This window comes from Gambusia affinis, linkage group LG03, assembly GCF_019740435.1.
Source record: "Gambusia affinis linkage group LG03, SWU_Gaff_1.0, whole genome shotgun sequence".
Classification (NCBI taxonomy): Eukaryota; Metazoa; Chordata; class Actinopteri; order Cyprinodontiformes; family Poeciliidae; genus Gambusia; species Gambusia affinis.
In genome coordinates this window covers 3,420,141-3,434,109 of record NC_057870.1, presented here as the reverse complement: position 1 = coordinate 3,434,109, position 13,969 = coordinate 3,420,141, and the positions used below count along the sequence as shown (strand labels likewise).

The 13,969-nt window shown below is 42.1% G+C and overlaps 1 protein-coding gene across 1 annotated transcript in view; it reads right to left on the bottom strand.

Moving 5' to 3' along the window:
- unc5db (unc-5 netrin receptor Db) overlaps positions 1–13,969 on the bottom strand; it is a 209,452-nt gene that overhangs the window by 25,996 nt on the left and 169,487 nt on the right. Inside the window, exon 12 of the mRNA XM_044110930.1 lies at positions 12,624–12,708. Coding sequence (XP_043966865.1) covers positions 12,624–12,708 — 85 coding nt within the window. The remainder of the gene's footprint in view (positions 1–12,623; positions 12,709–13,969) is intronic.

Below are 13,969 nucleotides of genomic sequence, written 5' to 3'. Positions count from 1 at the left end.
TAAGACGCTGTTGGACATTTTCACACAATGTACTTTCCTTGTGACCCTCCTTCAGTAAAACACAATACCATGGTGCCTCCGCTGCTCTTCACAGTAAGGATGATGCTGACGCCTCAAACCTCTTTCCTCCAAATGGAATCTCACTGCAAAGTTTAGTCTCATGTTTCTCACAGGAAACGTGTCCGAAAATGAAGTTACTTTGTAAACTGAAATTTGATTTTTATGTTTCTTTTCAAATAATAGCTTCTTCCTCTCTGAGAGGCCTTTCAGGCCATTTCAATCCAAGACTTAGATTCATACAAAAACAACAACAACACAAAAAAGACAGACGTTATGACGAATTCAAAATATTCAAATTTTAAAATTTTTCATGTTTGTACTCTTGGAAATTGTGGATAAATACAGTTCAATTTCCTTAACCAAAACGGTAAGAAAGGGGTGAAGATGAAAAATGTCTGGAAAATTTCATATACACATCCGTGAATACGAAATTTTTAAATTTAACAGCTAGATTAATTACCGGCCTTGTGCCTACATTTGCATTCTACTCTAGAAATATGCTCATAACGTAGTGAAAATCTGCCACTCTGCACAGATAGACCCTAAGTGCTGCCAGAGCACCTGCTCTTTTTTCTCTGGACAAAAAAAGTGCCCTTCTGAAACTTTTTTTGTTGTTGCTTTTTTTATTTTACTGTGGCAGCATTTGCAGATTCCAAAGCCTATATAACCATTGGCCACATTTTCCTTATTTTGCCATCAAGAGAACACTGGACTTAGACCATATCCTTGTTTTAAGTTGATTTTATTTTATTTTGTGGGTGGACATTGTTAAACACCTGCGTCATTGAAATAGTTGTACATCCATAATGTTCAGTCTGGGCCTGTAATAAATCTCACACAGCTGGCGGCTCCATCTGCAGCACAAGGTGCCCCTGTTTGTATTTGAGCTCTTGCGCCCCAAGATGTCTGCCCACGCCACTGACTATCCGCCTCCTTTTTTTTATCTCATGTATCCAGAGACATAAAAAGTTGCATCATCACCAAGGCTGTTGCAAATTGTTTAAAGGGCTAATAACGTTGGGAGAAAGTTATTAACTGCTGAGCTAAAATGGGAAAGGTTTGATGTTTCAGGTCAGACAGCATTAAAAGGGGTTTATCGTTTTTGTATGCAACGACAGCTCTGGAAACAAATGACGAGACCACTGCACTGAACCTCATTAAAAACCTCATGGTTATTCCACCAAATACTGATTTCTAAAATCTTCTTCAGTTCAAACACTAGTATTGTTGATTCTAAATGAATATGAACTTGTCTTCTTTGCATCATTTGAGGTCTGAAAGAAGAAAGCACTGCATTTTTTTCCCCCTTATTTTGACATTTTTATGTCTCAATTTCTGCAAATAAAAACTGCATTTTGCCAGGAACTTCTGCTGTCAGTAGCTCATAGGATAAAAGAACAATGTTCACTTTACTCAAACATATACCTACAAAAGTTTTAGTCACATTGCACACAGCGCTGTAACACTTTAAGTGCTGTTCAGACTTTCCGTATTGAAGTTGCTCTATTTGTCACAACAGATGTGTCGTGTTCATTTCTCTTTGAGCCTTTGTTCTTGCAGCGAGGAAAGCAGACTAATGAGAGGAGCCTGAACCCTGCTGGGCTCCGGACACGTCCCCGTGGGGTCGGACTTCCAGGTCCAGACGCCTCAGAGCCGGCGTGTCGCCGACTTTCGGCTCCGCGGGTTCAAGTTGTTTCTCTGCGCAGAAGGACGGCGAGCATCAGCTCCGGCGCAGGTGAGGAGTCGCCGTGCCCTGGCTTTGAGTCGGAGCGTGCTCATTAAAAGCTGCTCGCAACAAACATACGTGGTAGCAGCAGCAGATGGGCTCCGGATAGTGCATAAGGAAAACAACTTAACGAAGATATGTGCGCTGCTATCAGTATCCACGGGTCACAGAGACGGTGGGTCATTTGTTAGCTCTGCTCCGCTTTAGCGGAAGCCAGAGGTCAAACAGTCTTTTGACCTCAGCTTCAAAGAAGAAGAAAGCAACAAGTCACAAATAAAGGGTCAAAACATTTTGGACACTGTCATAAGAATGACATGCAAAAATATATATTTGTTTTAATTGTATTTTGGTTATGTTTTATGTATTTTTGGTCTGATTTGAAACACAAAAATCAGTCCAAGGGCCACAGAGGGCCACCAGTTTGGACGCCTCTGATTAATTATAGTGACACTAAAATCAGCTCTAAAGGAATGTGATGTATCACGGTGAATTCAGTCAATTCAGAAGACGGATCATCAAAGAGGATTTTCACGCTGTTGGCTGAGCTTAGAGGCTGCTCATCCCTTAGAAATATGAAATATTTGCTTGAAAACTGCCCTTAGTTTTTACTCTGATTATTTCTGTCTAAAATTAGAATTAGTCTAATTATCTGGATTCTAGAACATCTGAGTGGTGGAAAACAAAAACACAAAAAAGAAAGAAATCTGCAGGAGCAAATACCTTTACATCACGTTGTATCTTCTCTTCTACATAATTATTCAGTTATTCAGCAGATTTCAAACAAATTCTAGTAGAATGCATCTATGTTCGCGATGCTGACGAGGACAAGACGATGGATGAACGGGTGAATAGGTTTACTAGTTTAAATAAGCAAATGAAGACAATGTTTACCCTTGCGGTGATAATAATAATAACAAGGTACAATTATTAGTGATTCCTCCTGTCTAAATACTGCTGTAATGACAACATAAACAGTGTTTTTTTTATCGAAACTTTAGGTTCTTGCTGCTTTTCAGACGACTCTCAGGCCTGTCAGCAAACGCTTTTGTTCACACGTACACTTCAACATCTTCAGCGCGGCTCGTCGCTTTCATTGTCTTGCTCACTTCTCTTCCGAGGGAGGCAGACGGCGCTCGTTTTGTTCCTTTTAAAGCCAGCTGAAAGACGGCTTGCTGAGGGTGTAGCGTGTCACCTAAAAAAACCCGGCAGTGGGGGGAGAGGTGGGCTTGTTTCCCGCTGACAGCAGCCGTGCAACAAACACCCACGGTGGGCCGCGCCGGATAAAAACACCCTTTCAAATCACATATTTATCCCCAGAACAACTGATTGTTTACTTGTTACGCCGTGATTCCCACCACCTTAATTGTCTTAAAAGCCTCTGAAATGATACTCCAACTTTTTTTTCTCTCCTTTTTCTTCTTCTGACACTCGCCCACATCTCCTGGAAACTTTTGTGTCCTCTTTTTTTTTTTTTTCTAAAGAGAGCAGTTATGTAAGCTCCTGGGCTATTAAAGCAGTCTTATCAGAATTAAGATCTGCCTCTGTCTCCTGGAACACCTTCATGGTAAATGCTCTCTCTAGGTGATGACATCCATTCCAGACTTCCCAATTACTGTCTCAACGTCTGACCCGGGGTGTTCAGGATGGCAGGGCGCAGTGTGTGTGTGCGTGTGCGTGTCTCTGTGTGTGTTATACTCAGGATTTTCTCCAGCTGTCAGTGCTTGCAGGTACCTCTCTCGGTTTCTGCACCGAGACAACACGGCGACCCCTCTTGACCGCTTCTGAGAGAGCTGTTGATCCCTCAGCCGCCAGCGCCGAGTCTGATCATGTGTTTAATTCAGAGCGTAGAAAAGGAGCGGACTGCCTGCTCCTTAAGTAGCCGACGGGCTCGGGCCCCCATGGCGGTGATTTCTTTTCTAATACCGCGATTGTCATCACGCTGAAGGGCTCTGCACGGCTCCCTGACGAGGCGCATTATTTAACGTGAGCAATGACTCACTTCTCCAGGACGCGCGAGAGATTGGGTCACGGGTGGAGACGGCGGTGCTTAATGAATGCACCCATTAGCACGCTCCATTACCTTCACCTTTATTTGCTTGTAGTCTTCCACCTGTTTGGCCCGCGGTGCTTCTGTCAATTTCGAGTTGACTCAGACACCTAATGTGCAGCGCGGATACATTAATCAGTCAGGCATCTCGAGGTGAAGTGCCAAAATATCCAAGGAAGAGGTGGAGTTTCACTTCTTCTTCTTATTTCTCCAATTCCTCGCCGCGGATCAAAACTTGTCTCCTTAGTCATGCTTTCATCTGAGCCTAACCTGAAATGTGAGCAATAATTTCAATCAGCAGTCGCACACGACACAAAACCTCGACTCGGAACGCTAATGACTGTTCTGACATGACTCCACTTCGGCTGTCCTCCCAAAGCCCCTTGAACGAGGAAACAAGTGGCCCCAACAAAGCTAATCACTTGAAACGGCTCAGCACGCTATTTGGTCACTTATTACCAAGAGTGTTAAACTGACAACTAAAAATACCATCAACTCCCTGAGCAAGTTCAATGAAAGGTTTAGGCAGTGGAATACAAACAATAGTTTGTTTTTCTCACTTGAAGCTTAACAGTGTGCTTCTCTTACTTTGTTCTCTTTAGGCAGCTATTCTTGTGTGTGTGTGTAAGAGTGTGTGTGCGTTATGGGAGTGGTGGGGATCTTCAGTCTGCTGTGGTCAGTATCTAAGGAAGGAACGGAGGTGAACTGGTGACAGGACTCTTGGGGGCAGAAGGAAATTAAACCTGTGAGGATTGGAAGCTAGCTGGTGATGAGCTAGCCTGGACGTTGCCATCCTGTGCAATTCTGCTCGATTCAAATCTTGCTTCCAGCTCAGTCTGGGCTTTCTACCTTCAGGGCCAATCAGCGACCAGAAGGAGAAACTGAGAACGATGATATCAATTTTCTGCGTTGTTTTAGTCTGCCATTAGTTTTAGTAATGTCAGCGGAGGAAGTGAACAAAGCCGTTCAGTCCGTGTTGGCCAATCTTCCAAATATTGAATTAACATCAACAGCCGACTCGCTCAGCTAGGCACTTCTCTCTTCGCAGTGGAGGAGGATGGTTGTTTACAACACAGGGAATTTCTGGTAAGCTTCATAGCGTTGAACTGGTGCATCACATATGTCACGTGCTAACGTTAGCAACTGGGTCAAATGTAAAACTTCAGCAGAATTCAGATCTCCAGGCAGCAATCATTTCTCTGTAGCAAATAGATGAATGTACTACAAGGGTCTATTTTTTTTTTTTACCAGGGTATAGAGCTGCTGCAGCTTACATTTCTAAAGAGGCTATTGCTCACTCACTGGTCACGCCTCTCTGTTTAATGTTGGTTGGAAGAAACTTTGACAGTTGAGTAAAACACACACCGTCTGTCTGAGATTCTCTTGATTTGATTAATATGTAAAAACACTTTGTGTTTCACACAGTTTCTCCTCTGCGTGGTGAGGGCAGTGTTGCTGACAGCTGTGTGATCTAATGACCTCCAAATAAATCCCCTCGGATTCTTCCGGTCAGACATAAGTGCCAGTTGTGAACAGTGAAGCTGAAAGTTGTGCACTTTGACCTGAATCTGGTTACATCTCAATGCCGCGCCTGACAGGGAGTCAACATTGCAAAAATAGATCGTAGTATTTATTTATTTTTGATCTTGCCTATGAGTGCAGAGGTTGGTTGGACATAAACTCACCTCGGTGACCCTGAACAAGACAAAATGGCTACCATTTTAAAAAGACAACTTTTGATGACTGTCGGATTCTGAAAAGGCAGAATTAGCAATCAGACATATTTGAAAGACACTTATTCAACATTCCAAATCAAAATGTCTTGTTCTAAACATCCTTTTTCTTTAAAAATAATCATTTAACAACAGCTGAAGTGCTCCCATAAAAGCAGGAGACATTGAAGTGGAACAAGCCTCATGGAAACAGTCATGGTGAAATATAATCCCTGGCTGTGTTGGTTATCACTTAGAACACAACTTTAATCCTTTGTCACAGCAGCAGTGAAGCTGCTGACAAAGAAACAGAAAGCATTTTCAAAAGATGTCCAAACTTCAATCCAATCAGTGAACAATGCCGTTCCATTTTAGCTCTTAGATAATTGCCAATAATAAAATATCCTTACGGGAAACACAAGAACAGTTAATTAAACGGAAATAACCCTCAAATGAAAAAACTAAAGAAATCTTTGTGTTTAGAGACACAAAGCAGCTTAATTGCATGACTTGTCATGGCAGAGACCAAACGCCGGATTATTTCTCTTAGTGTCCTTCTTCTCCATTGTTACCTGGAGGTACAAGAAGGCTGATGCTGATCCAAGCACAGCTTTACGGGCTGATTTATGGGCTAAAGGCTTTCTATACGAACACCTCTCTAAGTTATTGGACTGTAAACTGTGACACAAGAGTAAATCAGCAGAACAAGGCAACACACAGAAAACCATTTTCACTGGTCAACGCTGCAATTACCTCAAGATCAGAACAACCAAAGCTGCGTTCTGCTCTGATCTTTTGTATTAAATGCTGATTAGACATACAGTACATACAGAACCAGTCAAAGGTATTAAGAAATTTAAGCTGCGGTGAGTGACTTTATAAAAACTATTTTGTAAATATTAATCTGTGAATAATTTGATCTCCTTCACTTTTCCTCCCTGAGTCTAAAGAAATGCTCCATGCTTGGTCAAAAAAACTCCATGAGAGCCAGGAGGAGGGTCTAAGTGCTGTCAATCACTTTGTGTATGCGCTGCTAAATGTGCCAGTGTCAGAGAAACAACTTACACTTACAAGAAAACTATTTATCCAACGTCATCGGTGGCCATGCTAACTAGCCTTAGACTTCATGGTAGCCTCTGCTGATGGGAAGAAGCTGTAGTGTAGCAGATGATCTGTCTTATACGGTCACGACAATGAAAATTTTTTAATAAATGTGTAAAAATAGTATTTTTATCCATCAAAGTTACTTTAACCATCAACTTAATAGTCTCATTAAATTTTTGGAGATGTTTTACTTTCAGCATAAATTCCTTTTGAATTAACTTTAACATTTCATCACAGGCCAAAGTATTAACATACAGTGCTGTGAAAGAGCATTCGTGAAAGGAAGGAGTGAACTGTGGACTGAAACCTTGAATGATGGCTCTGTCCAAAGCTCTTGGCAGCTGGAACTGGGAACAGTGAGCGCTGACAGCTAAAGGCAAACACAGCCACCACGCAACATCCAGAAACACGGATCAGCCGGGTCAATGGCTGCAGGCGACCTGGACTCTGACTAGAGGGTTATGAATTAAAGCAGGAAACCGTATAGTGCCTACACTCGGGGGGGGCTTCACTGCTCACAGTGTGTACAAAAGATAAAAGGTTTAGCCCTCACTTCATAAAACCGATCCTCTGAGGCGGTTTGAAACTGAAAGGTTTCTGATTAATGAAACAAAGCTGAGACTGGAGATACAACAGCAAGTCCCAAATGTTTGCTACTGCTGAAAAGCTAGCACACAACGCGCTGTTACAGATGTTACAGATCTCTCTACGCTTCACTTTTTGTCAAACTTTATTGATTAAGGTAATTAACCAAATTTTGAGACAAAAGGCTATCCAAACCAACCTGTTCTTGTTAGTTCATGAAGTGACAGTGACAAATCCTAACATTTTGACAACTGGGTTCAGTTTCATCTGCCAGGCCTGAAAGAAATGATTTTAAGAGAAACTGTTTGACATCATGAAGTAGGCCAAAAGAAAAAAAAAAAAAAACACAGTAATCCCAATATGAAAAGAATAAACAACAACAACAAAGACCTAGACAGCTATTAATATTTGAAGGTTACAGAACAATTTCTACAGGGCTCTGCTTGGTTGAGGTGAAACCCGTTCTCATTGTCACGGCTGCATGAACAAAATGGCGTCATTTTCTTCTCACGCCTCATGTCATCTGCACCTTCTTGTCACAACCACCCTGGCAAACTTTTTGCCCCCCTCTCCATGCAAAACTATTGTGTGATTGGTCTGAATTTTGTGGGTATGTTTATTTATGTGAAAAACTGCAACAGCAGCTGTGGCGAACACAACAGGACCTCCATGTTTGTTTTTCCCAGCCTGTCAGTCATTTCTGTCCAACGGGAGCAATGATCGTTACAACTTTGTTTACAACTTATAGTCTTCTTTCAGACCTCCTTAGGTAACCACAAAGGGAGAGTGAATATTATCAGACTGAAAAAAAAAACCATGTTTAAAATGTTCAGGTATGTATTGGCCGCTTCAGGAACCTGAAGGTAATTAGAAACCCTCCAGTGGGAAACGATCTGAATCTGGAGAACTAGGTCAGGAAGGGACTGGTGTTTTTGCAGTAAAGTCAAAGACAGAGTACTTTGGATGTCCCGTAGCCTGGCAACATGTAGACAGGCACTGACAGCCAGGGAGAAGACGACCACAGGACACCACAGAACGAATGCTGGCTTCTACCAGAAACATCAGCACACATCAGCCGCCAGACAATAAAAACTCCAAAAGAAACCGTGACAGCACTTTTCATGTGCCTGGTTTTGTGTTACTTAGTTGTTCTCAACTGTAAAACACTTGGTGTTTTACAGGTTAATTTGGATTTTATTCAACTCATTCAGGCATTCTGTTTCATGTGCTTTTTTTCTTTCTTGCATTTCGTATCCCTGTTGTGTTTCTTCAGTTTATTTCCTGACTGTCAGTTAGTCTTGCTTTCTACTCCACACTTGTAAAAAAGCTTTTAGCTGAACAGCTAACATGGAATTTGACAGATAGCTCATTGAGATTCACTTTGTTGATACAAAAATATAATTTTAGTGCAAACTGTGTTGACTTTTGACTCGTTTTTTTGTTGCAAAAACAACAGAAAATGGTAACAGACTTTGTGCAAAGGCAGTAAGTGCTTACACAATCATTTAAAACTGTTTTTAAAGTTGTAGCAATGACGGGTTCACCCGTTTCTTAAGATGAAAGCCAGAGTTTAAAGAAAGGCTCTGAAACGCCTGTTGAAGTGTGTCTCAAGAATATGTACTTTATGCCAGTTTGAATGTTTTATCTGATGTCCAATCTGTGGTTTTAATAATGCTTGGTGCCCAACTTTGTGATACAAATATTGACTGATTTCAATTTCTTTTTTAACGTTAAAGACAATAAAGATCCATGAGACCAGCATTCCATTTATTTTCCTGGCCTTCCTTCCTGAGCAGTCGTTAGTTTACCCCATTAAGAGCAGAGGCAACACCACGCAGTGCGGGAGCGAGCCGTCACTGTACACAAGATTGTGACCCCAGATTTAAAATGCAGGGACAGAATTCACATTTTTAACTGCTTGCTGCATAGTGCATTAGCAGCTAGCACAAATAACAGTGGCTAGCACTACTAAAATTGCAGCCTCACCTTTTTTCCACCTTTAACCTCAAAGAGTGATTTCTCTTTCACAGTGCTCTGTCAAACGAACAGAAACCTTTGAAAAACCTGTTCACCTCCTCACCTTTGGTGGCGCTACACCAAAATCCTTCAAAGAAGACATGGGAGCGACTTCCTTCTTTACAACAGGTAAACAAAAACAGAGTGGTGTCCCATTTGAGCAGCTGCAGGATTTCTCTTTCGTCGTTGGTAAGAGACCATTTCTCCTGCCAGCTTTAGATTCTCGCATTTGGTTCTGGTTCTGTTCTGCATCCCCGCAACCAGAACCAAACATGAGGAAGCAGCATTCAGCTTCTATGCACCACAAATCTGGAGGAGAGTTCCAGAAAACTGCAACACAGCTGAAACACAGAGTGCCTTTCAGCGCTGCAGGTTGTTCAGCGTTGGGTTTCAATAAATGAATCATTGACCAACATACATGATGAGTACTGATGGTCTATGATAGCACTCATCAAAATGTAATGTTTGTTACTGGTTTCTCAATTGTTGACTCTGTTGTCATTATGACTTCTTACTCTTGTGTTTTTATGATGTAAATCATTTTGAACTGACATGTTACTGAAATGTGCTTTACAAGTAAAAAATTTAAAAAAAATCAGACGTTTAATGACACATCAAACTTAGATAAAAGGTGTCAGTATCAGTGTTGGTATCGGTGATACAGGCCCTGCATTCACTTGGCATCAGATCGACACTGAAACATGCAGCATCACACTTCTAGCGTGAAGATCGGCTTGCTCCTTTTTGTCATAACCCTCCACCAAAATATCACCGTCGTGTTTCTGGCTCCAGCATTGAATCCTTACTTTCATAAGTGATCTAAAGAAACTCCATTTGCATGATGTCTCTGCTGTCTCTGTCTTCTTATTTAATGGGGCCGCCGAGAGGAGCCACGGCCCCGTCATTGCTCCAGCTAACGCGTTCGTTGCATGGTCTTTTTTTTTCTTTTTCTTCCGTCTGTGACTTAGCTCAGAAAGATCCTCCTGAATAAACGGTGACACTTCAGAGGGAACTGGAAGCTCTCGTGGGGAGCGTGAGTAGCGGAACCCCGCCCTCCCCGCCTTTCTTGCAGAGCAGCTCGGTCCGTCTGAGGGTCATTACCGAGCTGTGACGGGAATGCATAACGCGCTGTGATGGCGAGATGAAAGGGCCTGAGGGAGACGTCGGCGGCGCACCAGGCGTCGTTCATCTCTGCATTCATCATGGTTTAAAGTAGCTCTGTGGGTCGTGACTGCCTCCCGGGGAGAGGAGGGGAGACAGGGAGGCGGCATTGTTGACACCAAGGGGAGTTGATAACTACATATTGACACTCAGAGCAGTGAAAGAGGGCTGTAAAGCTGGAGGACTGGAGGTTGGACTTTGCTTCCTACAGCAAAGTGAAGTACTAAATGAGGGGATCTACTGCAGAGAGGCTCGAACTCAACTTCCTCCCCTGTAGCTGGGACATCAAAGCACAGACTGCCACCTGTGAGAGGCTTCTGGATGCGAACACCCGCACCGCCGCGGTGCCGGGAGGAGTCCTGTGGGGAGCGGCAGTCGGGCTGGGCACATCTGCTGCGGTAGCCTCAGGGTCAGCCAGCGAAGAGAGACGGTCATGGTTCAGACATCCAGCCTCCATGACAGAGGGTTCTACTGCCCACCAGCTACTACACGATGTGAGAGTAATATGTAATATCGCTTCTGTTCTTGTCATATTTGAAAGTTTTTGTTTTCGTCAGAAAAAGATAAACTGTGTAAGTTTTTGATGATGATTTTATTTCTTAAAGGGGCAGTGTTATGTGAAATCACCTTTTTTGAGCTTTCCATCATGTCAATGTTATTCCTGGAGCGTTGCTTTGATTCTTTTCACGCATGTTTGAGAAATCCTTTCATCTCCATGGCAACCATTCAGCGGTGCAAAACGCCTGAGTGGACCTAGCCCCGCCTCTAAGGTGCAGTTTCCAAGCTAACGACTTTCCGTCTCACAGAGCAGGGCACCTCCACGACATTTTAAATATCCAAAATGAATAAACAAAACAAGAGAAACAACAAACGAAATGATTTATGAAGTTTTGGGAAACAAAAGTGACCTTCAAAAAAAGAGGCTAGTTTAGACCAAAACACCATAACTGAAGAGTTTTAACATCTAGTTTTTAGTAGAAAGACAAGAAAAAGCAAAAAAACATGCAAATAGAAATTATAGAGATCTTTTGAATTTATTATGCCATTAATTGTTTTATTGCTTATTGTGACAGGCCGGTACCAAATCCAGTCCTCAAATAATGACCGCTTGTCTGAAATCGGTAAAAGACAACAGCATTCCTTATTTTGATGACTTAAGACAACAACAAAAATGCAATTATTTTTTATTATTATAGTTTTATATAAGGTTGGCACAACAAGTATCTCCATTCAGAGGAAGATTAATCTTTTAAGTAGATTTGTTTGGATAACTTTATTTTTTCTCTATTTGGATGTGACGTGGTTTGGTCGTCTGAGAGACTAAAGTGAGAAACAAACAAACAAAAACTTGAAGAGAAGAGAGACCTTTTCGCAGCTCTGTCGTTCTATGCGACCTTCTCAGCCTACAGCTATGCAATTAAAATTCAGAATCACCTTGTCCAACATGACACAGCGTTTTCTCAGAGCTGACGCAGCTCCCCCAAAGCTGAACAGACTGAATAGTGCTGACCCTCGCCAGAGAAACTGGATTTTATGAGCCCAAATCTGCAAAGAGCTCCTTTTAGAATAGCTTCAAACTGATAGCTGTATCTGTCTTTTTTTGTTTTTGTTTTTTGTTTTTTTTTGTTGTTACTTTCGACATATTTTTTTAGTCACTGTGACACTTTCAACGTAAAAGATTAGCAAACAACCCGAAAGTAATCCCAATAAGAGGGGAAAGGGTGCAGTAAGTTGTGAAATAAACAAATGTTAAATATAGTTATCGTCATTAAGTGCCCCCTTTTTTTTTCTTTCTAACTCGATTTATGACGCTCACCACACAGAATGAGAGGATTTCAAAACACAAAAAAAACAAACAAACAAAAAACATAACAGGCTCATTAAACTCCACTCAACAGACATTATGTGGTAACAAATCACATTACTCTGACGCTCCGAAGCTTCAATCTAATTCTTTGCTAATTAAGCTGCCAATTACAGAGCACATTAAACTTTCTAATTGGTTTCGGTGAGAATAACGGCGGCCGGATACGTCACGGTCCGACTGCAACGCCGCCAGCTGCGGGGCGACAGGAGAGCGACGGCGAGCGGTTCAGCGAGGACGACGCGATGCAGAGCGACCGACAGACAGACAGACAACAGACAGACAGACAGACAGACAAACAGACAGACAGATGTTTGTAATGATATTTGGGTAAAAGTGGAGCCTCACCTCGCCTCGCCCTGATTGATGACCAGGCACATCTCCCAGGACATATTTTCCGCCACGGCTCCGTGAGGAACAAGAAGGCTGACCCCTGAGGGGAAAAAACACACACACACAGAAACACACATCCGTGTTAACATGGGCAGACATGGCCGCCTGACAACGCGGGGCCAAACGAAGCTCCCGCAACATTCAGCTTTCATTTACACTTCTTGGATATTCGGCTTTATCCATACTCCTGTCAGATCTTTTAACTTGACTTGAGCAGGGAACAAATTCTGTTTTAACACGCAATTCTTTTCATTTTTTAAAATAAATTGTTAATGAGAATAGAGAGAGAGAAAAAAAATTGCTTTGAGGTACTGTATGTTAGAGGAGAATTATTGTCCATTCAGGAAAACCCAGAAAGCATTTGTCTCGTGCTGGAGGAGCTCGAAGGTGTTGATTTGCAGCCAATTTCATGTTAAAATGATGGCGACAGTTCTAGGAGTTCATCTTGCAATCGGTGGGTTGGGGGTTCTATTCCCACTCCATCCGCCTCTGTCATTAGCTGAGGCTTAACTGGACGTGATTTTTCCGTTCTGAGGTACGGTGTGACTGGTTGGTTTGGAAAGCTTCACAGTTTAATCAAAAACCAAAACACAGTCTGGTGAAATTAAGGTAACAAATTTAGAATAATTTAACAGTTATTCTGCAACATGGCCCTCATACCAAAGTCACCCCACCAATGATGGTCAAGAATCTGAGACTAGGCATAAAATAACATTCATGTCCATGAGAAGAAAACTTCTGACAGCAACTGTACTCAAAGTTTGATGTGTATGCTCAAGTAAAGAAGAAGAAGAAGAAAAATTCCAAACCTCTTCTAATCATCCATGTTCACTGAGCTGGTGATTAGACAACTATAAAGCAAAGAAAGTGGAGAGTCTTTTCAGGATGTTAACACATCAGCACTGTGCCTTTACTGGTGCGTAATGCCTTTCATCTGCTGCTGAGCAAAGCGGCGACGCATTTACATGGAGGAGCAAAGAGCATATAAAAGGTCCTGCTTTACAAGAGCAGAGCAGACTTCTTTAAAAGAAGGCTTTTCCATGCCTTGGGGAAAGCAAAACGTTTTGTGAAATGCGAATTCTAACAAGTCTGTTCGGATCAAATAAACACTGTTTCACACATCAGACAAGCGGCTCTGCCAGGACCACAGAGGAGGGAAAACACGTAGAACCGCATTACTTCAGGCTTGCTTTTGATAAAGGGTGAGATAAGCTAAAAACTATCGATATATAAAGTGTGGAGTGATCACTTCTCCAAGCTATCAAAGCAAGTTAGCAACAGCTTAAAGGGGCAGATTACGT